The sequence below is a fragment of the Sturnira hondurensis genome, unplaced genomic scaffold (genome assembly GCF_014824575.4).
Source record: "Sturnira hondurensis isolate 20B ecotype Veracruz unplaced genomic scaffold, ASM1482457v3 Scaffold0004501, whole genome shotgun sequence".
NCBI lineage: Eukaryota > Metazoa > Chordata > Mammalia > Chiroptera > Phyllostomidae > Sturnira > Sturnira hondurensis.
In genome coordinates this window covers 141,369-166,514 of record NW_028077132.1, presented here as the reverse complement: position 1 = coordinate 166,514, position 25,146 = coordinate 141,369, and the positions used below count along the sequence as shown (strand labels likewise).

The 25,146-nt window shown below is 38.2% G+C and overlaps 1 protein-coding gene across 2 annotated transcripts in view; it reads right to left on the bottom strand.

The window, feature by feature from the left end:
* AMMECR1 (AMMECR nuclear protein 1) overlaps positions 1-22,891 on the bottom strand; it is a 140,150-nt gene extending 117,259 nt beyond the window's left edge. The window contains exons 1-2 of one of the 2 annotated variants that reach the window (XM_037045902.1): positions 22,593-22,665; positions 22,274-22,518 (exon numbers count right to left, since the gene is read on the bottom strand). In XM_037045902.1, the coding sequence (XP_036901797.1) occupies positions 22,274-22,377 (104 nt within the window). In that variant the 5' untranslated portion in view covers positions 22,378-22,518; positions 22,593-22,665. Of the gene's footprint in view, positions 1-22,273 lie in introns of both variants that reach the window. The other variant, XM_037045901.1, reaches the window with a different exon arrangement.
* Positions 22,892-25,146: the final 2,255 nt, after the last annotated feature.

The window sequence follows — 25,146 nt, the reverse complement described above, 5'->3', positions numbered from 1 at the left end:
TGTATCACTACCTCAGGCAGATGTAATGTTAAATAATTGCCCCTGATTGTTTTGAACAAATGCCCTCAAGATAAGGCTTTTCCATTGAGTAATAATAAGCCAGGTCAAATAAAGGCAAACCTGTGAATGGGGCCTTTCTAGGCAGCTGCCAGGCTATTCAAATCCTGAGAATTTTCTGAGGATGGGGATATTTGGTAAGCTTGATCCCGCCTGTAGCTGCTGCTTACTATAGTTACTGTGGGTGCAAGGTTGCTGCTTTCCTTGTGGAGCTAGGGAAAGGGAGACAGAACTGGGGCAAGTTAAAAACCAAACAAAGGTCACACATAAAAAAACAGCTGTTTTTTTTATTGTTCAAGTACAGTTATCTCCTTTTTCATCCCATCAATCCCCCTATCCCACCCATCCCTGCCTCCCACCCTTGAGTCTACCCCCTTTGGCTTTGTCCATGTGTCCTTTAAAGATGTTCCTTGATGGCTGTTCCCCTATTATCCCCATTATCCGTCTCCCCTCTGGTTACTGTCAGTTTGTTCTTAACTTCCATGTCCCTGGTTGTTATTTTGCTTGCTTGTTGGTTTTGTTGATTAGTTTCCACTTATAGGTGAGATCATATGGTATTTGTCCCCCACCGCCTGGCTTATTTCACTTAGCATAATGCTTTCCAGTTCCATCCATGCTGTTGCAAAGGGTGGGAGCTCCTTCTTTCTTTCTGCTGCACAGTGTTCCATTGTGTAAATGTACCACAGTTTTTTGATCCACTTATTTACTGATGTGCACTTAGGTTACTTCTAGCACTTGGCTATTGTAAATTGTGCTGCTATGAACATTGGGGTGTATAGGTCCTTCTGAATTGGTGTTTCAGGATTCTTAAGGTATAATCCCAGCAGTGGGATCACTGGATCAAAAGGCAGTTCCATTTTTAGTTTTCTGAGGAAATTCCATACGGTTTTCCACAGTGGCTGCACCAGTCTGCATTTCCACCAATGGTGCACTAGGGTTCCCTTTTCTCCACAACCTGACCAGCACTTTTTTGTTGATTTGGTTATGATGGCCATTGTGACTGGTATGATGTGGTATCTCATTGTGGTTTTAATTTGCATCTCTCTGATGGCTAGTGATGCTGAGCATCTTTTCATATGTCTCTAGGCCCTCTGTATGTCCTCCTTGGAGAAGTGTCTGTTTAGGTCCATTGTCCATTTTTTAATTGGGTTTTCTGTCTTCCTGGAGTGGAGTCATGTGAGTTCTTTATATATTTTGAAGATCAGACCCTTCTCCAAGGTATCATTGGCAAATATATTTTCCCATACAGTTGGTTCCCTTTTCATTTTGCTGATGTTTTCTTTAGCTGTTGCAGAAGCTTTTTATTTTGATGAAGTCCCACTTGTTTACTCTTTCCTTTATATCCTTTACTATAGGGGACATATCAGTGAAAATACTGCTCCATGGAATATATGAGATTTTCCTGCCTATGTTCTCCTATAGGACTTTTATGGTGTCGTGACTTATATTTGTTTTATCCACCTTGATATTATTTTTGGGTATGGTGCAATTTGGCGGTTGAGTTTCAGTTTTTTTGGTGTGTAGCTGTCCAATCTCCCAACACCATTTGTTAAAGAGGCTTTTTTACTCTATTTTATGCCTCTGCTCCCCTTATCAAATATTAATTCACCATAGAGACTTGGGTTTATTTCCAGGGAAAATCAGCTGTTTTTAATGAATAAATGCTCTTCAGGTTGTTGAAAGTCTTTAGCTAATTTCCGGAATTCTGATAAAGGTGGTTTTAAAAATGTTTCTGTGTTCATGTTGCTTTTATGGAGGAGTACATTTTCTGATGTCTTTACTTAATATTCTGGAAATTCCTACTTTGAGTTTGAAAATCATTCTGGAATTAGTGTCTTCTAAAAGAAATGTAAACTTCAGCTCTTAAAATTGCTCAGCAAAATATGTATGATCCCTGGTGATATTTACATATAAATTGCTAGGCTAAAGTATTCAGGAAATTAGAAAAGAGAAAATATGATCAGCATAAACTTACATTCCATTGTACCTTTGATGACTATAATAAATGTGTTTTCTTAGAAGAGATCCAATTTAAAAAAGCATTTATTGTTACCAACATTTAGCTGCATTTGAAGTATTTTAAAAATATTGTTTCATTTTAAATACTCACATATTTTAATTTTAAAGAAAAGAACATGAGAGAATATAACTTATCTGAGTCATGATGGAACTGAGAGCATAGCATCTTGTTCGATGCCTACAGTCATAACAGATAAAAGGTCACTAACGAAAGGTTCAAGTGTATTTCTTAGATGAAATGAGGAAGATGGTGATTATAACCTCTAAGTCTTGACTTTAATAAAGAATCATGAACACTAAAAAAAACATTTTAATAGAACACTTACTATTTTATCACACACAATTGATAATTCATTATAATGCTGCTAAACCAAATTACAAATTACGAAAACATCTGATATTACTCTAATACAAAATTAGGAGTTTTCAAACATATTATTCATTTGGAGAGTTCTGGGGCTCCTGAATGAGTTGAGTTGTAGGTATGATATGAAAGCAACCTACTTATACCTTTGTGAGAGAGAGGGAAACAGGTGGGGGTGATGAACACATAAAGCTTTCCATGTAACTGCCATGCTCCTCTTAAAGTAGCACCTAGAATTCCCCGAGTTTGGAGGTCATGCTGCAGGGCACAGTGTCATGTTGCAAGAAGAAAAATGATGAGAATCACTGACTTAATGTTTAAAACACTGTAAGGCTGATTACAAAGTCATTATGATCTTTTCTGAGAAAACCAATTTAAAAGAAGCAGATCCTGCCCTGACCAGTGTGGCTCAGTTGGGTTAAGCATTGTCCCGCAAGGCAAAGTGATGCTGGTTTCATTCCTGGTCAGGGCACATGACTGAATTGCATGCCAGGTCCACAGTTGGGGCATGTGCGAGAGGCAACCAATCAATGTTTCTCTCACATATTGATGTTTCTCTCCTCTGTCTTCCTCCCTTCCCCTTTCTCTAAGAATAAATAAATTTTTTTAAAAAAATAAATGAAATGAACAGATCCTTAACTTGCAGGAAATTGCTCATAAAAATCAACAGTAATAATCTCATTGATATTTATACTATTATTCATCTGGAGTTTCACTGTTCTATTCCATATATATTTTTAAAACCCAGCATGAGCATACAGTAAAGCATTCACTACTGTGTATCTTTAGAATTTATGGATTTAAAATCTGCAATTTCAGGAATTTATGAGTAACCATTAAATTAATGATTAAATAATTTTTCATTTTGCTGAGACATTATTTGAAGAATGTGAATCTTGTGTAAAGGCTAATATGTGCGAAGGAGTTGCTAAGTTAGCAAGTCTATCCTAATATCAACTATATTTAGATGTTTTGTTTGCATTGTAAACTACACAACAACTCAGGAAGTGATAAAATTGTTTTAAAAAATGATCCTCCTTTCAAATAAAGCAAATTTCCACTACTGGTAATTAATATAAGGAAATTATTTAAGAGTCATAAAGCAGTGTTGGTTCTTAGTCAGAACATTTTAATTTTGGATAAGTTAAAAACTAATGTGTTGAATTCAGCTTTCACTCAGATCGATGACATAAACAAGTCCGCAATAAAACATTATATGAGGGAATTACATGCTAAAATATTATTTGTGTTTTCTGGAAAATTTATAATTCCCTGGGTAAGGCTTTTTGAAATCTGTTCTTCTTCATCCAAATTATATTAATGTGAGAATAGACACGTTAAGAATTTCCATAAAAACAAATAAAGGTATTCCTTTTGCTCACCAAATGTAAAATATTCAGTGTGTTTGCTAAACCTCTAAAATCAATTCTTAAACAACCAATTAAAAATTCCTAACTGTAGAAATATCAGAAAATGAAAAAGCATTTATTTAAACATATGGGAACCTATAGTTTAAAACAAAACAGTAGAAAAAGAATTACAAAATAGTACCAAATAGCTTCCCAAGCACTCCAATCCCCTATAGGAATGGAATCATAGAGTAAAAGATAAGCAGGCAATTAAAGCTTATACCATACCTCCTTCAGAACCATAAAAAATGTTTTTACCTTCCTGCATATAGTTACATATATAGCCAGGTCGGCCCCCAAATAACAAATAATATCAAACCCACAAAGACCTTACAGTCTCCATTATACACATAGAAGAAAAGATACCCAGTTCCAGGTAAAACACTGGAAAGAACACAGTGGAGTATCCCACTCATTTTCTGCTTTAAAACCTCCTTTGAAAAACTTTTAGAAACCTTTGAAATCTAGCACTGCCCTGAATTCAAAGCCAAGCCAGTTAAACAGTGTTTATACATTCCTTTAGATGTTCAAATCCATTGTTTGAAAAAACCTGCAGTTATAAATTTACAACCTCTCTGCTTTTGTCATTCTACCATCTGCCCAAACTGAAAAAGTAGAGGTATCAGTAAATAATTTTCTGGATAATACAAGTAGGCAAACACTGTTAAAAATTAATTGGTAAAAATTCTGTAATGCAGTTGCTACCAATCCTTCAAATACTCAAGACTGCTGCTCTCAAAAATGACAAAGCTCAAGAAACAAATTATATTGATGAAGAGGAAGAGAAGCATCTTTTTAGATTCATACTTCAATTTTGGGGTGAGAAAGACTGGGAGTCAACAATACAATTCTAAGAACAGGAGAGCAAAAGTAGCCCTGCTGCACTGGTGCAAATTAGTTTAGTAAAGGGTTAATGAATGGTTATTATAGGATGGTGAATAATTATAATTTCCTGAAAGTGAAAGAAACCTTCAAGACTTACACTTCTGTAGAGACTAAATCTCTCTAGACTGAACTGAAATAAATACAGCAAAGTTTCTAAGAGGAGCCAAATGGAGATGGGAACCAAGACCCTTTGGACCCACACCCATTTTTTTCCACTTTAACATGGGATTTGCTTGTTCTCTTGACTCAGCTAAACCGGAAACACCACTGACTATTTTTTTTACTTTATTGTGTTCCACACTATAGAGTTCATTGCCTGTTTAAAATACCTATTGTTTGAAGCCTGTGAAAATTAAATTGGCCTCTAAATGGTTCAACCATGTATAAGCAAAATTATCTCTCTGTATTCTAATGACGACATTCACATTTATTCATAAAGATTTTAAGCATATTGAGACTGATCAGGGACGTTTGTGTGGTCTAAGAACCACTGGATTCCATTTGGCTTCCTACCCAATTATGAGACAGGGGTATACAATCATCTTCATAGGTCGAAATCCATTATACTATTTGAAAAAAATTGATTAAAAAATATTTGATTACCACTATTTTCTTTAACATCTGGCATTTCATCATGTCACAGATAATTCATAATTCAAAGCTATAATATGAGGGAGTCCTCATTTACTTATAAACAAAATCTGACTACAGAGAGAACACTATTAATGAGCATCATGTTAGTGTTGTTTTTAACTTCCTGAGTACACTGGCACAACTTTCATGATTATGTGGCTAAAACCTGTCAAAGATCAGCCTTATAGGTGAGAAATAATTCCCTTTTTGAAATGCTCTGGAAAATGAAAGAGAGTTACTAAAATAAAATAGAAATTTACAGTGATCACAAAGGAACCCTCATTCACTGCTGGTGGGAATGTAAACTAGTACAGTCACTAGAGAAAACCAGTGTGGAAGCTCAAAAAAAATTAATAATAGAGTTACCATATAACCCAGAAACCCCTCCTTTGGGTATCTACCCCCCAAAATTAAAAGTATTTATTCACAAAGATATATGTACCCCTGTGTTCATGGCAGCATTACTCAAGGTGGCCAAGACATGGAAACAACCAAAGTGTCCTTCGCTAGAGAACTGTAGAGAACTGGATAAAGAGGATGTGGTATGTATGTATGTATGTATGTGTGTGTGTGTATATATATATATATATATATATATATATATATAATAGCCATATAATGTAATTCTATACATATAATTATATACATAACCATATATATATGGCTATTACTTAGCTGTAAGAAGAGATGAAATACTGCCATTTGTAACTACATGGATGGCTCTTGAGAATAACATGCTAAGCAAAACAAGTCAGATAAAAAAGTTAACCACATGATTTCACTCACATGTGGAATATAAAACAGAAAGCAACAAATGAACAAAAAAGAAAAACAGACAAAAATGTATAGACACAGACAACAGTATGGTGGTTACCAGAGGGAAGGGGGTGGGGGATATTAAAGGGTAAAATGGGTCAAATAAATGGTAATAGAAGATGATTTGTCTTTGGATGGTGGGCACACAGTGAAATATACAGATAATGTTTCATAGAAATCTATACTTGAAACTTATATATCTTATTAACCAATATCACCCCAATACATTTAATTTTAAAAAAATGATAATTCAGCCTCCAAATAAGCAAGGAACACATTACTCAGCATTAGTTCACAGGCTTACTCTTCTAGTTTATTATTCCCTCTTCATTTCTTTGACCTAAAGAGTGTTTTTCTATCTCAGAAAAAAATTTACACTGATTACAAGTTTGGGTTTAAACTTATGCCTTAGTATAATTAAAGACAAATCATCAACAAAAGACTGAGAATTTTGGATGTTTTTCTTCAAAGGGTAATTGTTGTTCAACATAAAATATGTAGTTCTATTGTAATTCAGAAAATTATTTTAGAATTTTGATTCTAAATAATGTTATAAAACCTTTATTTTGCTTCTATAGTTTACATCTTAGAGTTGTAGCATTCTTGAATAGGGCATGTTACGAACACACCCAGAAACTGGGGAACTTCCAGTCAAGATGGAGGCATAGGTAAACACAGCTCATCTCCTCACACAACCACAGCAAAAATTACAACTAAATTACAAAACAACTACCACCCAGAATCACCAGAAAATCAAGGTGTGTGGAGGTCCAACAAACAAGGAATTAAAGAAGTCACATTCATCCAAGCAGCTACGAGGGGCAGATACCTGAAATGGATGGTCCCACTTCCATGTGTAGTGAATAAAAATGGGGAGGGATGCCTCAGGAGCAAGAAATCCCAGCAACACCAGACCACCAAGCCTGGGGTTCCAGTGCCAGGAAGATAAGTCCCCATAACTTCGGTCTATAAAAACCAGTAGGGTTTGGGGCAGCAAAAGAAACTGGAATTATTAGGCATCTCGTCTTACAGGATCCACATAGTCTTAGGACTTACACAGACTCACTCCCTCTGGGCTTCAAAACCGGGCAAGCAGCTGGAGGGGCACCAGTGGTATACAGGAGAAATTAAAGTATATGGCATCAGAGCAAGTGCCAGAGCACATCTTCCTCCCAGAAAAAGCTCCAGAGGCCAGGCAGCAACATTGTCCCTCTCCTGAGTCCTCCCCCACATAGAGCCACAGAGCTGCAACACCATATCTGAGACTCTGGCAACCTGTTTCACAGAGGTTGCCCCACCCTGGCAATTCACTAAGGCTCCACCCCATCCAACTAACCAGTGCGTTTTTCTACAATAGGCCATGCTACTAAGATAGGGAGTGAAAGCAGCTCTACATAACACCTAGAAACAAATACAGGGAGGCTGCCCAAATGAGGACACAAAGAAATATGGCCCAAATGAAAGTACAGAACAAATCTCCAGAAAAAGAACTAAACAAAATGGAGATAAGCAATCTATCAGATGCAGAGTTCAAAACACTGGCTATAAGAACACTCAAGGAACTCAATACATACTTCCACAGCATAAAAAAGACCGAGGAAAAAATGAAGGTTACACTAAGTGATATAAAGAAAAATTTATAGGCAAGCAACAATGGAGTGGATGAAGCTGAGAATCAAATCAACTGAACTCCTTTAGCTTAACTTGTCTGGGAAGCGCTTTATCTGTCCTTCCATTCTAAATCATAGCTTTTGAATCAAATCAATGATTTGGAACTTAAGAAAGAAAAAAACATTCAACAAGAACAGCAAGAAGAAAAAAGAATCCACCCCCCCCCCAAAAAAAAAACAACCAAGGATAGGTTAAGGAGCCTCTGGGACATATCCAAACATACCAACATTCAAATCATAGGGGTGCCAGATGGAGAAGAGAAAGAGCAAGAAAATGAGAACTTCTTTGAAAAAATAATGAAAGAAAACTTCCCTAATTTGGTGAAGGAAATAGACATACACGTCCAGAGAGTCCCAAACAAGATCAATGCAAAGAGGACCACACCAAGACATCTCATAGTTAAAATGCCAAAGGTTAAAGACAAAAAGACAATCTTAAAAGTGACAAAAGAAAAGCAGATGGGTACCTACAAAGGAGTTCCCATAAGACTGTCAGCTGATTTATCAAGGGAAACTTTGCAGGCAGGCAGAGACTGGCAAGAAGCATTCAAAGTGATGAAAAGCAAGGACCTACAACCAAGATTACTCTACCCAGAAAAGCTATGATTTAGAATGGAAGGACAGATAAAGCGCTTCCCAGACAAGTTAAGCTAAAGGAGTTCATCATCACCAAGCCATTATTATATGAAATATTAAAGGAACTTATTTAAGAAAAAGATCAAAGCTATGAACATTAAAATGGCAATAAATTCACAACTATCAACAACTGAATCTAAAAAACACACTAAGCAAACGAGCAGAACAGAAATAGAATCATAGATATGGAGATCATTTAGAGGGTTATCAATTGGGAGGGGTAAGGGCAAGAACTGGGGAAAAGGTACAGGGAATAAGAAGTACAAATTGGTAGGTACGGAGAGGCAGGAGGATGTTAAGAACAGTAGAGGAAATGAAATAGCTAAAGAACTCATATGCACGGCACATGGACATGAACTAAGGGGGGGGACTGCCAGAGGGAATGGAAAGTAGTGAGTAGAAGAGGGCCAATGGCAAAAAATTGGGACAACTGTAATAGTGTAATCAATAAAATATATCAAAAATGGTGAAAAAAGAACACACCTACTAGACTAAACTATTTTAAGCTAATTTAATAAATGACATCATTCAACAGTTAATAATCTATCCCCCTACAGTTATTGTAATTCCTAGTACCCACCTTATGTGGGTTATATTTGCAACATCCAAGTAAAATTTTTTCAATATTTGGAAGGGAAGAAGTGGTTTAGAGCCATTTATTTATTCTATAGTAATTAGGATAGTTTCATTTTTTTTAGAGATTTTATTTATTTATTTTTAGAGAGAGAGGAAGGGTGGGAGAAAAAGAAGGAGAGAAACATCAATATGTGGTTGCCTCTTGAGTGCTCTCTACTGTGGAGCTGGCCCATAACCCAGGCACTGGCCTGACTGGGAATTGATTCAGGACCCTTTGGTTCACAGGCCAGCACTCCATCCACTTAGCCACATCAGCCAGAGCAGGGTAGTTTCATTTTTGAATTACATAATCTTTATAGTTTCTCACTTTCCCCAAACTCATGTTTGATACACTGAAGATTAGAAGAAAAACAATGAGTTTTGAAGGCACTCAGGCAAAGGATGACATAACCAATGTTAATCTGACTTATGCTGAAAGTCTACTGACAAATAAAAGTACTTTGTCTATACAGCAGACTGCTGCTTGTGTTATTTACCAGTCTCTTGTCCAGGTTTCATGACATTCATGACATTAAAGGAGCTCCTGAGGTATAATTAACTGTCAAAATGGAAACTTTACCAAGAAAGATACAATTCAGCAACTCACAGGCCATTAATAATTTAAAATCAACTGGCAGACCTTCATTTCCCAATGTCTGAATTCTAGCAACAGTCTCCTGACAGGTTCCCCTCCTTGCTGGGATTCTCCCCTCCACTCCAGCAGTCAATCTACCTTTGATTGGTACCCATGGACTACTATATAATGCTCCTATTAACCTCTGTGTCTTTAAGCTGTTTCCATGTTTAGAATGCTTTTTTCATCTATGAAAGCTCTACCAGGCCAAATCCTATTCTGTCCATGAAGCCCTCCTCTATAACTCTAGCCCACATTAGTCTTTATCTAAATGCTTACAGACTTCATTGTCTTCATCACTCTTTGGCCTTTAAATCATGTGTGACATCATCGTTTCATGAATCTTATCTCCTTAATATGACTGCAAAGTTTCTAATGGTAGGCAGCATGTCTTATGCCTATCTTACAGACCTTTCACCCACACCCTAAAAGGAGCCTAGCACAATGGCCCACAACAGCAATATTACTTGTTGAATGGAAGTATTAGAATTTACTACACTATGAAGAGCTGTAGTAGCTTAGAATGAGATGGGTTTTGATGTAAAACACACTGTCTTAAGATAATGCTGACAAATAAATCTTTAAGCTTAAATAAATATTCACTTTTAAATGTCTATAAGCAAAGGGATAACCATGGTGGAAATTCTAATTTCCTCTTTAGAATTGCAAAGTCATCTCGAAATGGAAGAAGAGAGAAACTGTTCCAAAATCCAAATTAATACATTACAATGTAGTAATATGTCTGTACCTCTGCTAATGATAAAGAACTTCATACTTGTTGTGTAGACATGGGGCAAATAAACAACTTTCAAGACCCATGACGATCGTAAGTAATATTTCACAAATGTCACTACTACTTTTAGATGTGAACTTTTCATTAGAAGCAAGTGTGTGCACTTTAAGAAACAATTTCAAGAAGTACTTGACTAAAGTGGTTTTTATATAGATATATGAAATTAAACTTACTTAAAATATCCTAATAGGCAAGGTGTCTTCCAATTTTCCATCTCTTTAGAAAACACATTTCCTCAGAAATATCAGGTTCTACTGTCAAAACCAATGTTCACCCTTAATGCCTAGGTCCTTCCAGTGTTAGAAATGGGTGAATAAGGGTAAAGATTCTACCTATCAAAGACATTTCCTTATATTATTACTAGAAAATTCATTAGAAAGCTCTAAAGAACAAGGGACAAAAATGACAACTTAAAAGGTAAGCTAGAAAATAAGTTCTTTTCATAACAAGGAGTTGGTATTATGTATACCAATAAAGTAAATGATAATTGCCAGGCTAAATACTAAGAGGCTACAAAGTTCAAAATATTTTTAATGGATACTTCTGATGCCAATGCATTTAATCTAGTTTATGAATAATTTTCAATAAGTTTGGAAAAGTAAGTACCTCAATGCCTAAATAAGTAAATAAATAAACCTCAAGGTTCTCCTGTAAATGAGCTTTGTGCATCTCTAATACGTTTGTGAATCATTTTCCAGAAGATGATTTGACACACAGGCACACACACACACAAATAGTAATAAAAATAAAAATAACAACAACAGCAATAATGATGATGATGCTTGTAAAAATAATTTTTAAAAGATTCCCCAAATTCCTATGAAACAATAATTTGTTTAAGTAGCACCAGTATTATGTACCTTTAAAAAACATGAACATGGTTCTTATACTTAACAGTACTGTATTATACAAAAGGTATAATTTTGATTCATTCACACCAGCCAGCTATTGTTGTATTGGCTGTTCTCATTTTTTATTTGACAATCTAAGGGAAAAGAGGTCAGTGCCTCTGACTAAATAGTAAGGTATTGTATGCTTTAAAAATTCTTGTGGCATACCAGTTGAAAATCACTGATCTACTGACTAAAGAGAAATTGATTAACTAAAAATAGCTAATACTCCAGTTATCTGTGACAATGTAATTTGCAAATCAGACTGACCATAGCATGTCCTGTCAAGAAATGCAGATGACAAGGTACAGAGAAATATATATGCTCAACAGGATGCATTCTTGTGATTGCATTCTGAAATGAGAAATTATAGCTGGATCTATCCTTTAATTCCATACTCTTTGTTATGGAAAAATAACTATGAGCAAGCTATACAAAAGGAAATCCATACATCTAAGTAGCTATTAATACCTAAATACACAGGCCTAAAAATAAGATACATCTGAATACCTGAGGATTTATAACTATGCTCAAAGCCAAGTCAAGAAAAAAATTTTTTAAAGGATAATGTCCGAAGAGTGGCTACATTCATCCATTTGGAGTATGCTTAGGCTACTTGTTCAACAGCTCCCAAGCTTACCTAGAGATCTCTTTCTGTGAACACTCTAGAAGTAATTTTCAACGTGGCCTCTTGGAAGCAGTCAAGGGACCCATATGTAAGTCCTCTTATTAAACTTCATGCTGTACATCTGTTTCTGATAAGAATATGTTTTTAACAAGAATGCCATGTCATTGGTTCTAAAGGAGGAATTATCTAAGTTTGTATAATGTAAAATTTGTTTCTTGGAGCATTACTACTCCAGATCATGCACTCAAGTCTCCTTTTTCTGCCCTGCATCCAGGTTTTGCCTCACTTAGCTACAATCTCATTTTTCTCCCTCCCTGATTCCTACGTGCTCTCTATTCCTGCCTCCAGCCTGTGTGACACTCTTTCTCCACAGAGCCATTACTTTCAGTGCGGAAGAGTAGACTTTTGGAAATCAACTTGCCAAAACAACACAATGGTTAGAGGAGTTTGTGGAGTAAAGTACACCACAAACCAAGTATCATCTTATTAGTGTCAGAGAAACAGAAGCAGTACCATTCCCATTTGTTCTTTTAAGGGTTTTTTGAATTGATAAGAGTGTGGGGTACATGGATCCATGAACTGAACAAAAAAAATTTACCAATGACTGTAGGGCACCTATTCTTAACATCAAAGAAAGAGCTATTCCCCAAATCAAGTACCTGGCCAACCTAGGGGCAAGTTTTTTTGTTTGTAATGGGAAAGAAGCAGAGTAAGCTTCTGTTTGACTGGTTAGTTGGTTTAATTATGGAGAACTTTGTAAAATACACCGAGAGCAATACTCTAACGTGGAAAAAAAGGCCAGAATCACAAGATTCTTCTCTAGTGAATAAATCACTAACATCATCTTCCACTTATCATATTTTTAAAAGGATGTAAAAAAGAACCCATCATCTAAACACTTACCTCGCCATTGTTCAAAATCCAGATACAAAGGGTATTTGTCTAACAACAATGATACACGCACGCGCGCGCACATACACACACACACACACTGAGGTCCAAGTTTTACCAGCTACATAATTTATCCACACCCCAAACCACCTATATCCAACTATGTGGTTGTTTGACTACCTATGTGGCTGTTTGAATATTAATGGCACAGAGAAGAAGCACACTGATGTGACTCATACATGAGGATTTCTTTGAGGCAGACACAGTGGGAACTCTATGATGACAGCACCAAGACCAGTTTTTCATAGATTGCACTCTATGAGAATAGATGAAAGTTCCACTAATACCTGAAGCAAAGCTCAGAATCTGGTGCTACACAACCTTGCAGCAATCCAAGATCTCAATCTAAGATATGTTACTAGAGCCCTGGCTGGTATGGCTCAGTGTTTTGAGCACCGGCCTGTGAATCAAAAGGGTACCAGTTCAACCCATGGTTACAGAGCAGATACCTGGGTTGCAGGCCAAGTCTCCAGTTGGGGGCATGCAAGAGGCAACTGACCAATGTGTCTCTTGTACATTGATATTTCTCTCCCTTACTTTCTCCTTTCCTTCCCCTCACTCTAAAATAAATAAAATATTTTTTAAAAAAGATGTCACTAGAATTGTCATATGCTTACAGAAATTATATGGAATGGCAAGGCAAGCTGTATAGGCTGTCAAGTCAATCTCACTATTTTCCATTACTAGAGATCTGGTCAGCATCTTTTGGCAGGACATCACATACCACAGTCAACTGTAAATCTCCCAGCACTGTATGTGGCTTTGGGTCACAAAGTGGATTATCTGTAAAATGAAAGTGATAGGGATGGGGATAGGCAAGAATCACCAAGACTATCACAGACCTTATTTTAAAAACTAATACTAGTAGGCCTGGACTCAACAGACCTTTTCACATTTGCACATCCAGTGAAGATCGCAAAGATCATAAAGCAATAAGGCTGATCCTGTCCATTCACTGTTGAGCAAAGCTGCAAAACAGATCCAGCTTGATTCCTTACTTTCTAAGTTTGATGACATGGGATCTAGAATCTATACCAGACAGTACTCGCAATCCTTCATTAAATTCTTTAATCCAACATCTGAAACTACAATTCCTGACATGGTCCTCCATGAGGCTCCAGTTTGCTGAAGGCTGTGCCATGATATTCACACATAAGAAAATATAAGAATTCCTGACTGCTTTAAAAATTACTAAGCCCAGAGACTGAGAAAAATGTATAAATCTACATTAGGGAAACCAAACATTCTGTCAGATGTCTTTATTAGCAATACAAAGCTAAAAAGTATCATTGAGCTCTACTCATATGAGCAGTTCAAAGTCACAATTGCGGAGGTAGAGAGGAGGCAGGAGATATACCAAGAGACAAACTAAATCGTTGCTTCTCTGTGGTTCTGCTAATTAAAAAGAAATGACATTTGTTAACTGCCAACACTTGAAATACACATATTAAGGAATCTAATTTCACTTGACCAACTATTTGTTTCTTCCTATCTATTGCCCCATCTGTCTTCCATATTTTTTAGTGGCACCATCCTCCTCCTGGTTCCTCAGGCTTATAAACTGAATTTTGTCCAAAGCCTCTCTCACTTTTCCCAGCAGTGGGAATTTGGTAGGCTTTTTTCCCCTGCAAAGTCTCTTTACTCACATGCAATCACCTAACTTCAGGTCCTCATCCAAAAGCTATCTCAGCTATTTTTATACTTGATTCAAATTCTATAAACCAACATCTTCTCCTTTCTCTCAAATTAGATACAGTTGAGAATAGGGGGTTCTTACACTTGTGATCAAATTTCATAGCCATTCCAACAGAGCTGTTGAACAAACTTTTTCTGAGCACAAGAATAGCCAGGCACAGAGCCAAAAAAAAAAAAAAAAAGAAAAAAAAGAGGCAATGATGGAAGTCAAAAAACAGGTGAGCTGCAATCTTTCCACTCCTACACAAAACCTGGCCCTGGAGTGCAAGTTCCTACATATGCTGATAACTTCTTCCAATTCTTGATTTTGTAACATTCCTATATTCACACAATTTCTTCTACTTCTTGATTTTATAACATTCCTATATTCACAAACTCTGCCCCTTGGGTGACTTCCCCATTTTTTCAATGCCAGTTTTCCTACTGCCCTCATATATTTAAGCCCAGCTGATCTCCCCTACCTTGAGACTCTTCTTCTTCCAACCCATCTTACATTCTAGAGGACTCTTCTGAAAATACTGTTCTCTTACTAATAATTATAAAAACAATAACAAGATCCAGTATCTCTTATCCAGCTTTCTCAAAGGGTTCCAAAGACAACAGGCTATTTTAATTTCCTTGAAGTTTATGAGCTTTGAGACTGGAGCAAGGGGAGTGGTATGGAGAATGTTGAGAGTGCAAGTTGCTGACTAAAGACAGCTGCTGGGAATCCCCAATTACTGTGTGGTGGTGACAGCAACTGGTTTGAGAACAACCAAGTAAGACTTCAAGATCTACTGGTATAGAGACTCTTCGCCAATAATTTTAAATGGCCTTTGCCATTTAAAAACTTGGCTCAAAAGTTATCCTCTCTCAAAAACCTTCTACCTGACCACTCCTTTATTCCATGTCATTACCATGCTTATGTACCATATTTTTCATGTATCGATCTCATCTACAGTTATGTATATATTGTGTTGTAAGCATTTTAAGTGCCTTTGATATTTCTATTATATCTTGAGCAACACTGTAAGCTTGGTGAGGGTAGAACTAGCTCTTCTATTTCTCTGGTTTCCAACCATGAAACTGAGCATAATGTATACGCAGGGGGGAAAAACAGGTTTTCTCCCAGTGACATATAATTTCCACTCAGCTATTCAACACTAACATTTTTTTAAGGTTGAGTAAGTTTGAAAGTATGGTACATTAAGAGCTGTACAAAATATACCCACACTTCATAGAAAAGATGCCACTTAGAGTTGGACCTAACAAAAATTATGCTCCACCAAACCAAATATACTATTACACCGAACTTATTCCTTTGGAGTCTTTTCTTTTTACTACATAAGCTTGTGGCTCCACTTTGCTCTTAGCAACCCTGTAACTATAGAAGCTCAACTCTAAACAAGTTTACTGTTGGGAAACTTACTCTTCCCACCTACACAACCACCGGCTTCCCACACTGTCTCCAGTGTCCGGTGAGCAACTATTACTGTGTGGAAAGACAGCTTACACATTGAGTGTCCATTCTTGGCAGACCCTGGCTTTTACTGCTGGTCCTTACTTAGCTTAATTGACTCAGAACAGTATCAAAAAGAGACACTATTATACAAGTTCACAAAAACAGCCATTTAAGAAAATTTAAATATAAAAACCCTGGTCATTGTTCTGCATTAAAACAGGCAAGCATGTGTGACACCCAGAGAACAGAATAATGCCTATTGAAATAGTGAACTCTGAGTAATCTCACTGCACAAGTTTTAGTGTTTCACACATATACATTCTCAAAAATTACAATGATCTATAAATGGGAAGCCTAACTGGCTTCAAAATTATTGCCCTGGCTGGTGTAGCTCAGTGGATTGAGCGTGGGCCTGTGAACCACACGATTGTGGTTGATTCCCAGTCAGGGCACATGCCTGGGTTGCAGGCCAGTTCCCAGCAGGGGACCCATGAGAGGCAACCATACATTGATATTTCTCTCCCTCTCTCCTTCCCTTCCACTCTAAAGATAAATAAATAAAATCTTTAAAAAATTATAATCCATTACAGTAATAAGTGATAGTGTTTTACACAAACATAATTTCAAAAACTGTACATCTTTTTAAAGACAATAATGTGAATGTTAGAATGTGTTTATAACAAACAACTAATGCATGGGCTAACAGAGCATTTTTCACTTTCTTAGTAGTAGTCTTTCTTTCCATTGGATCCCAGCAGAGATTCCTTCTTAGCTGTCATGCACTAACTGAGGCCTGACCACAGCACAAACAAAATTCATAAGCAAGAAAGACTATGAGCAAGATTATTACTCCCTCTGGCCATATGGGGGAGAAGGTTAAATAAGCATTGTCTTTTCATTTAACTAAATATACCTTGCTTTACATATACCTTTATGTATGTATGTGTGTGTGTGTGTGTATATATATATATATATATATATAAATAATTTTGTAATTTATATTTCCATATATGCTTTTATTCAAGTGACTGATGGTCTTTACAGAATTAATGATAACTGGGCAGGGTGAGGGAGTGTGCCTGCTTTCTTTCTTATCAGTAAGATAGGACACCAGATTGTCTCCCAATGGAAATTAACAGTATTGAAAAGAACCCATATTATACCAAACATTCTATTTTTCAGACAATTTTTAAGAAAATCTAGACTTTATGACCACTATGCTAGCATGAATAAGGAAATCTGTAATAGCCTAGTATCATCATCTGCAATAGACATACACACCTTCCAGCAATTCTGGTCAGTTTTCATTAAAAAAGATATAATAGAAATGTAATAGCCTGTGTTTAAAATGTTGATTTAATATCACTTTGACCTGAACTGCATTATCAAGGCATTTTTTCACTGATGTGCAATAGGATAGTTACTGTTGTAGTGAAACAGAGTGCCTGCTTCACCTCCCTAACACAAAGTAATCCCTCCGAAGCAGGCTAAAAAACAGTAATTGGACTATTGTGCCAAGACAATCAAGAGTTAACTGTTCAAAACACCTGATCAGAGTGTCTTAAAATAGGCATGAGCAGATTTGTAAAAAAAATAAAATAAAAAGTAATAATAATAATTCATTGTAATGGAAAACCACACTTATTGATGTTTAATAGTAAAGTCTCTTTTATTTGCTATGGTCTATACAAAATGTAGAACTGCATTAACTTCAAAGGCGGTAAGATTAAAATTAAAATTAATGGGACATGAGATGCAACACAGCTTTAAAGATATAAAACTAAACAATCCCAGTGCCTTAGCAGGGTCCTTTTACATTTCTTTGTTAATAGGGGAAATTCTTAAAATGCAATCCAGCAAGCATAAGTGTAAGTAAAGCTTTTAAAATCTTACCACAACAGCTTACTTAGTAAGCTAATCACCAAAGCTTTTCTTATGGTAACAGAAGGGGGCTTTACTTATTAAAATCAATACAGCTCACTGTGAGATATCATATCTGTGCTGTTTTTAACTCCTAAAATGTGCCCCTGGCATTTAACAAAATCTCTGGAAAATAAAATCAAATCACACTACAGGTTTTCAAGAGTCGCTCTCTCCACTCTTCAAACCATCCTAAGAACCTTGTACTCCTGTTATGATCAAGGCAGCATTCAATCTTCCTGGTGCTAAACTGGAAAGAAGATGGTAAAGGACAGTGACATGGGGGCAGGAAGTTTTACACTGGAAAGTGGCATTGAAAACTGCCAGCCCCTTATAGTGGTTCAGGTAGTATTCAGGTCCCCACTACTCTAACCTAGAGGGGCTCACTTGTGGTTCTGGGAACTGTAGGAGCAGCATCACCAGGGAACTTGTTAGACATGCTAATTCACTGCCCCACCCCAGACCCACTGAATCAGAAAATCTGGGAATGGGGCCCAGCAATTTGTGTTTTAACAAGCACTACAGGAGATTATGATGTACGTTCAAGAACCACTCCTCCTCAGACTTTAATGTGCATAAGAATCATCTGGGGAACTTGTTAAAATGCAGATTCGAACTCAGCAGGTCTGAAGTAGGGCCTTAGAGCCATCATTTCCAACAAGTTCCCAGGTGATGTCTTCTGCAGACCATATTGCAAGTGTTTCCCAAACCAGCTATTTAACAAAATTACCCAGGGTGCTCATAAAATATGGGTTCCAAGGTACCACCCCAGACCAAATTAATCCAAATCTCTGGGGTCAGACTTAGTCGAATACAACCAGTATTCTGCTTCAACCGCACATTAAAATTACCTGGGGAACTTTTAATAATCCTGATGCCTAGGCCCCATCCAAGTCCAATTAAACCAGAACCTCTGGGGTTGGAACCCAGGCATCCATATTTTTAATAATTCCCCAGTGATCTGAAGTGTGGCCAAGGTTGAGAATGACTGCTGTACAGTTTAACTGGCTCAACACCTGGCAGGCACAGTGGATCCCTTTATAGTAGCAAATGGTTTTCTATAACATGGCTAACTGGGTTCCCACATATAAATCTAGGAGAAATGACTTGGAATAGTTAAGTGCAGGTCAAGTCACATTTTTACCATGTCTTGAACATTACTTCTGTGGGCAGATGTGTGCCTGTTACAACTGAAACTGAGGATTTAGTAATGTACAAACGTTATCTGTCTTCCACTAAACAAGTTTCTACCATAGTCCCAAGCTCTAGCTACTGCTACCTCTCTGCAGTGAGGTGAGCAATCCAAGAAAACAGCAGCGATGGTGAAGAATTTGTATCCATACGGCTCGTTCATATACTGACATCCCCATCCATCCCCCAAACCTAAAACAGATAGATCGCTGAAAATTTGTCATAGCCTTTCAGAGTGGAAGGAAAACTGATGCATCTAGGACTTCTATACCCACAAAAGGCAGATTTCACCAGTTACAGACACTTTTCACAGTAAGGTCCTGGGAAGGGATGAAAAGGTGTGCTTTTTACACAAAAGAATCTCAAACTGTTGAAAGCACATCTTCTGGTGGACAAGGACAGGACCTGAAATACCACTGCTCATGACACAATACTAGTAACTCTGAGGGGAAAACAAGCAATATGTCTATTTGTCTTAGGGCCCCCACCACAAAACCGAACTAATGAGTACACAATGCTGTTAACTACAGGGTGTGGCAAAAGTAGGTTTACAAGTTTTGAGTACATGAGACACAGAATTTGTTATTATTTATTAATTATTGTATTGTTCTCCATATGAGCAACTGTAAACCTACTTTGCCCCTTGTATGTAAAAGAGAAAAAAACGTGTGCTGGTTACTAAGGCACTGTCAAGTGATTATAGTTATTTTGCTCCCAAAATCAAACACTACTTGTAAGCAAGTTTCCTGAATTTCCCACAGTACACCTCAAAAATGACTTTAAGATAAATGAAAATAAGATGTAGTCCTCCTTCCACTTAAGTGAACTTTCATTCTGCCCTTGTTCGTGTTGTGTCTTTTCTAAATTAGTTGTTCTGTAGAATACATGACACATTCAAAGACAGCTAAATGATAATAGTTACTATTCTTCTATTTCAACTTATCCACAATAATCAAAATTGTGTTATATTTTATCAGTTTAACTTTATGAAAAAGAATTCCAGTGAATAGGGTATTAGAAGAGAAACAATACCTCAGTACATGTTCAAAGTAGCTACTGCTAAAGTACATTTTCAAAAGCATTTTTTATATGAACTGGTCAAGCTCACTTTCCTTTTAAAATTCTTGTTAGTCATTCAGTTAACTCAAACTCACTTTAAAATGTGTGAAAATAGCACCTTCTGAAAGTGTGTTCTCATATGCTTTGGAGCAATGGAGCATGAATAGTAAAACAGCCTTTGCCAAACTTCTAACTACACAGCAATGAATTTTTGCAGTCCCATGACTTTGTAGAACCAACCTATGTATCATCCCAGGACTGCCTCTAATACATCACAGACACCCAGGAGAAGGCAAAAAAGCCACAAATAAGTGACTCATGCTAATAAATATTTCATAATTTTTTTCACCTGGCAGTCTTTTCAAAATGAATTTTACTTTTTAATCAAAGAACAAATTGGCAAAGTAAAGGTGTAGCTTTAGCATTTAAGCTCCTAGAATTAAAAGTATGATATTTATAAAGATACTGAATTGATTTGACAGTGTCAGTCTGGATGCCATTTCATGTATTTCTTATGAACAAATGCCCAAAGATGAACAAAGTCTGGAAGAAAATGCACAGAACACAGAGGAGTCAAACAAAATTAAATACAGTTAAAGTATCAAAGCCAAAGAAAACAAATGATACAAAATTACAATTTCCAGGACACTTTATTGCAATTTCCACTTTACATAATAATTTAATATCTTTTTAGTCTAGGCATAAGTGTTTGTACTTATTCAATTGCAGTATAATCCCTAATCTCCCAAAGTGAAAAGAAGCGGTTATAAAGAACATCGATTCAGGTATTTATGATATGGGGACAAGGGACACCTGTCATCAATAGCAAAAGGGTTGATGCTTTTCTGTATAAACTTCTTTGAAAATTTTCTCTATTATTTTTCTTGTTGATGCTAAGTACTCATAATAAAAACAATCGCCTTCTTTGTCATTCTGCCCTTCCTTGGGCTTTACATTATGTCTAGCATTTAATTCAGAAAGTCAGGTTACACTCACTTTACACACAAAAAATATATGTCCCATCTCCCACACATCTAAGTGGACAAGAATCAGAATTAACGTGGCTTTCAGCTGTAACAGTGCTATTTTAAACAATTTCAACCACATACCTGAAGGATAAAGTAACTAAAAAGTACAAAACTAAAGGACACCATAAAAATTCCTACACACTGCAGCGATCGCCTATTTCTAAAATCGTCAAGTCTAACATAGATTTCTTAAAAGTGAAATCGACACAAAAGCGAATGCACACTTAATGTACAAAATGACAGTGGCTCTATGGGGACAGCTCTCTGAATGAGCTATTACCCAGACGGTAGAATTTAAAAAAAGGTCTCACTCCTCAAACGTTAGAGAGCTGGAGGTGTGCTTCACTAGAAACACGTTTTAATGGGTTTGCTCACGGATAAAAATAGGTAGCAAGGGGAAACGAGTTTTTGACAAACCTCCTCCCTTCCCAGGACACAAGGAAACACAAACTTAACTCTGGTGGTAAGTTCCATCACCAACAGAAGTTGGATAGTTGCTATTTTTCACCCTGCAACGGGATAGCAAGTTTCTAAGCTCAAGGCGGGAATACTGGTGGGACTTTCACCGGGTTTAAAGAAAGAAGAAGAGGTCAACACCTTGAGTAATCCAGATCCTCAAAACCCAGGCGGTGGGGACGCGGGATGTCGAAAGAGAGAAGGAAAGGGTCAGAACTCCTCAAAGTTATTGTAAAAAGAAAGCGAACACCTCTGGGAGCCAGCGACCCATCTCTTGAAGCGGCACCCTGCTCCAAGTGTGGGATGCCTACCTCAGAGGGCAAAAAGCACAGGGTGCCCTGATTTATGTCTACTGGCTTTGGGGACCGGGTTAGGGAGAAGGGCAGGAGCAGCCGTTGGCGGGGAGGCAGACTGGTACTTTACCTCAACTATGAGTCCCATCCCGAGCGCAAGGGAGAGGGCGGCGGAGGACGCAGTACTCACTAGGGCTCATTGGTGAACCGGGGCGTCCGGGGCTGCTGGTATCCGTACAGGTGACAGTAGAGCACATCGAAGCAAAAGCAGCACATCTCCGCTGACACCACCATCTTCCGGGAGCTGGGCGATGAGGACGAGGCGGAGGACGAGGAGGAGGGCGAGGAAGAGGTGGCGGCCGAGGTGGAAAGTAGGGTCCCCACTCCGCAGCTCGTAGGTGGTGACAGGGAAATCCCCCCGCCACCGCCGCAGCCCTGGGGGGGAGAGAGGGTACAGCCGCTGCCGCTACCTCCCCCAGTGAGACCTCCCAGCCCGTTGAGCCGCGTACCGGCGCCTCCTAGTCCCAGCTCCCCAGCTCGACACTGGCTCTCTCCGCTGCAGTGGGAGGAGGAGGAGGCGCCACCACCGCCACCCGAGCCAGAGGGGGGCGAACTGGACAGTTTCTGCTTCTTCACCCCGCAGCAACCGGCCGCCATCTTGGAACAGTCTCCCCCACGCACGGTTTCCGACCCATAAGTGAGGCGAGCTGGCGGCGGGGGCGAGCACGCTGCGGCCCCGGCCGTCGGCCGTCGGGGGCGCGCCAGGAGCTCGTGAGGCGCGCGCGCCGCTCCCAGTCCGGTGGCCCGGCCACGAGGCGGCCGGTTGTGTACCCCAGCCTGGGCGCGTGCCCCGTGCTTTCGCAGCTCTGCCCTTCGGGCCAGTCCTGCAGGCTTCGTGCCTCCTATCTGTAGTCTCGGCCCTGGGGCTCACAGAGGATAAAAGACGGGAAGCCCAATGGAAAGGAAGAAGGAAACAAGGAAAAAGCGAAGAGTGGGAGCGAAGGGAGGAGGTGGGCACTACCAGAGAGGAAGGAGGAAAAGGGAAACAAGTTGGGGCGGGGAAGGGGGGGGCGGAGGAGAAGAAAGTCCGAAGTATCCAAATCCCAAAGCACACTCGATGACCGGAGCTGCACGTAGTGTTAGTGACACTTGAGCCGAGTTACGTGGAACCTGAGCCACCTGCCTCAAACACGCTGGTTGCTGAACTGCTGGAGTGTGAGTATGCAGGTGCTCAGACCTCCACACCTGAGACCGTTCCTATAAAGTATGTTCAAAGTATCGGGGAAATGGCCACAGGGCGATGGCTTTGATACCAACTTAAACACGCACCAGGCGTTTTCCGAGATAATGGTAAAATAGCAATGCTGTTTGCTTGTGGATAAATATGCACGTGCAATGCAAGCTATACATGCATTACTTGTTCTGCAACTATCCCACCTTGATCCGTGAAAATGTTTAAAAGCAAAAGGTAAAGTCCTAACTAACACCTCACTGGTTCGAAGATGTATGTAACTTGTGCCTGGAACCTGTGGTGGTGGATTATGGGTGTGTGTGTGTGTGTTTGGCTTGGAAACAAAGCAATCAGAAATACGTCTTTAGTCAGCATAGATCTTACAGGTAAATAGGGTATGTAGTGTAATGAGTCATAAGTTGAAAGATTTTGTTCAGGTATGTTATTAGACAGTTCTTAGTATTCATTGTTTTTAAATTTCTCAAAGAGAGCTTGGGTGGATGAAGAGTCGTATAATTATGTCAGTCCCATTCTGAACACCTAAGACAATAATAAAATGTTAAAATTCATAGAAATGAATGTGGTAGAAAGTATAAGTTATTTGCATTGTCTCTACACCATGCCAAAATATATGGACAAAGTGGGGACATCATAGAATTGATTGATTTAGTCCTTTTTGAGCTAAATGTGTGGGATCGTGTGAACAGCTGAGGGCTGCTCACTCAGGAAAAAAAGAGGCAGATGCATAAGCCTCATATTGAATGAATATTTATTCATTCAATAAACATTGAGCCTCTGCGCTATACTATGTGCACGACACTGTACTTACATTTACATCTAAGAAGTATGCTTTTCATTCAGAGTTTATGATTTAACTTATATCTGGGTACATAATAAGATAAATACCTAATATCCGTGGAGCACTTGTTGGGTGCTAAGTACCATGCTTCATCTTATCCCATAGTCCTTCAAAATAATATAGTATCTCACTTGATGTTCACAGTAACTCTCCTCTGAGGTTGCTCATTTATAGATGAGTAAATTGAACCTTAGAAGCAACTTGTCAAATGTCACACACCTAGAAAGTGACAACCAGGATTTGAATGCAGGTATGTGTGTTTCTAGAAACCATGCCATTGTGCAAACTGCCTCTTGTTATGTGACAGCAGTGTTAGTAGTGATGGATAAAAGATGGTGACATTAAACTAGAGCAGGAGAACAGAAGTTAAACAAAAATAAGAACTTACTATTTGTGGAAAGAAACACTAAAATATGTTTCAGGATAAGATTAAGATTATTCTTTTAAAAAGACTTTATGAAGTAGATTAACTGTCTAGAATGGTTGCATGCAACCTAAAGACAAAAGGGGTGGGTTAACTGGTTTCTAATATGTGCTCTCAGCCTCTCAAATTGTATCATCACTCTTAGAACTATCCTGTTTGAGGCAAATAACAATTAATTGCCAAGAATTAGCAGAGTAAAAAAAAAAAAGCATCAATTCTTTTTTGTCTATGTTGCAGAAGGGAAAGCAGATTGGTTTCAAAAAATGTTTCACAAGCTAAAAATAAATAAATAAACTGAAATTCATGTTTTTTTTAACCCTCACCTAAGGACTTTTTATTGCTTTTAGAGAGAGAGGGCTGGAGAGAGGAAAACATTGATGCAAGAGAGAAGCATCAATTGGTTACCTCCCATAAGTACCCCAACGGGGGGGGTTGTATGCCTGGTAACTGAGACCGAACCTGCAACCTAGGTATGTGCCATGAGTGGTAGTCAAACCCACAATATTTTGTTTATGACATGATACTCCAACAAATTGAGCCACACTGGCC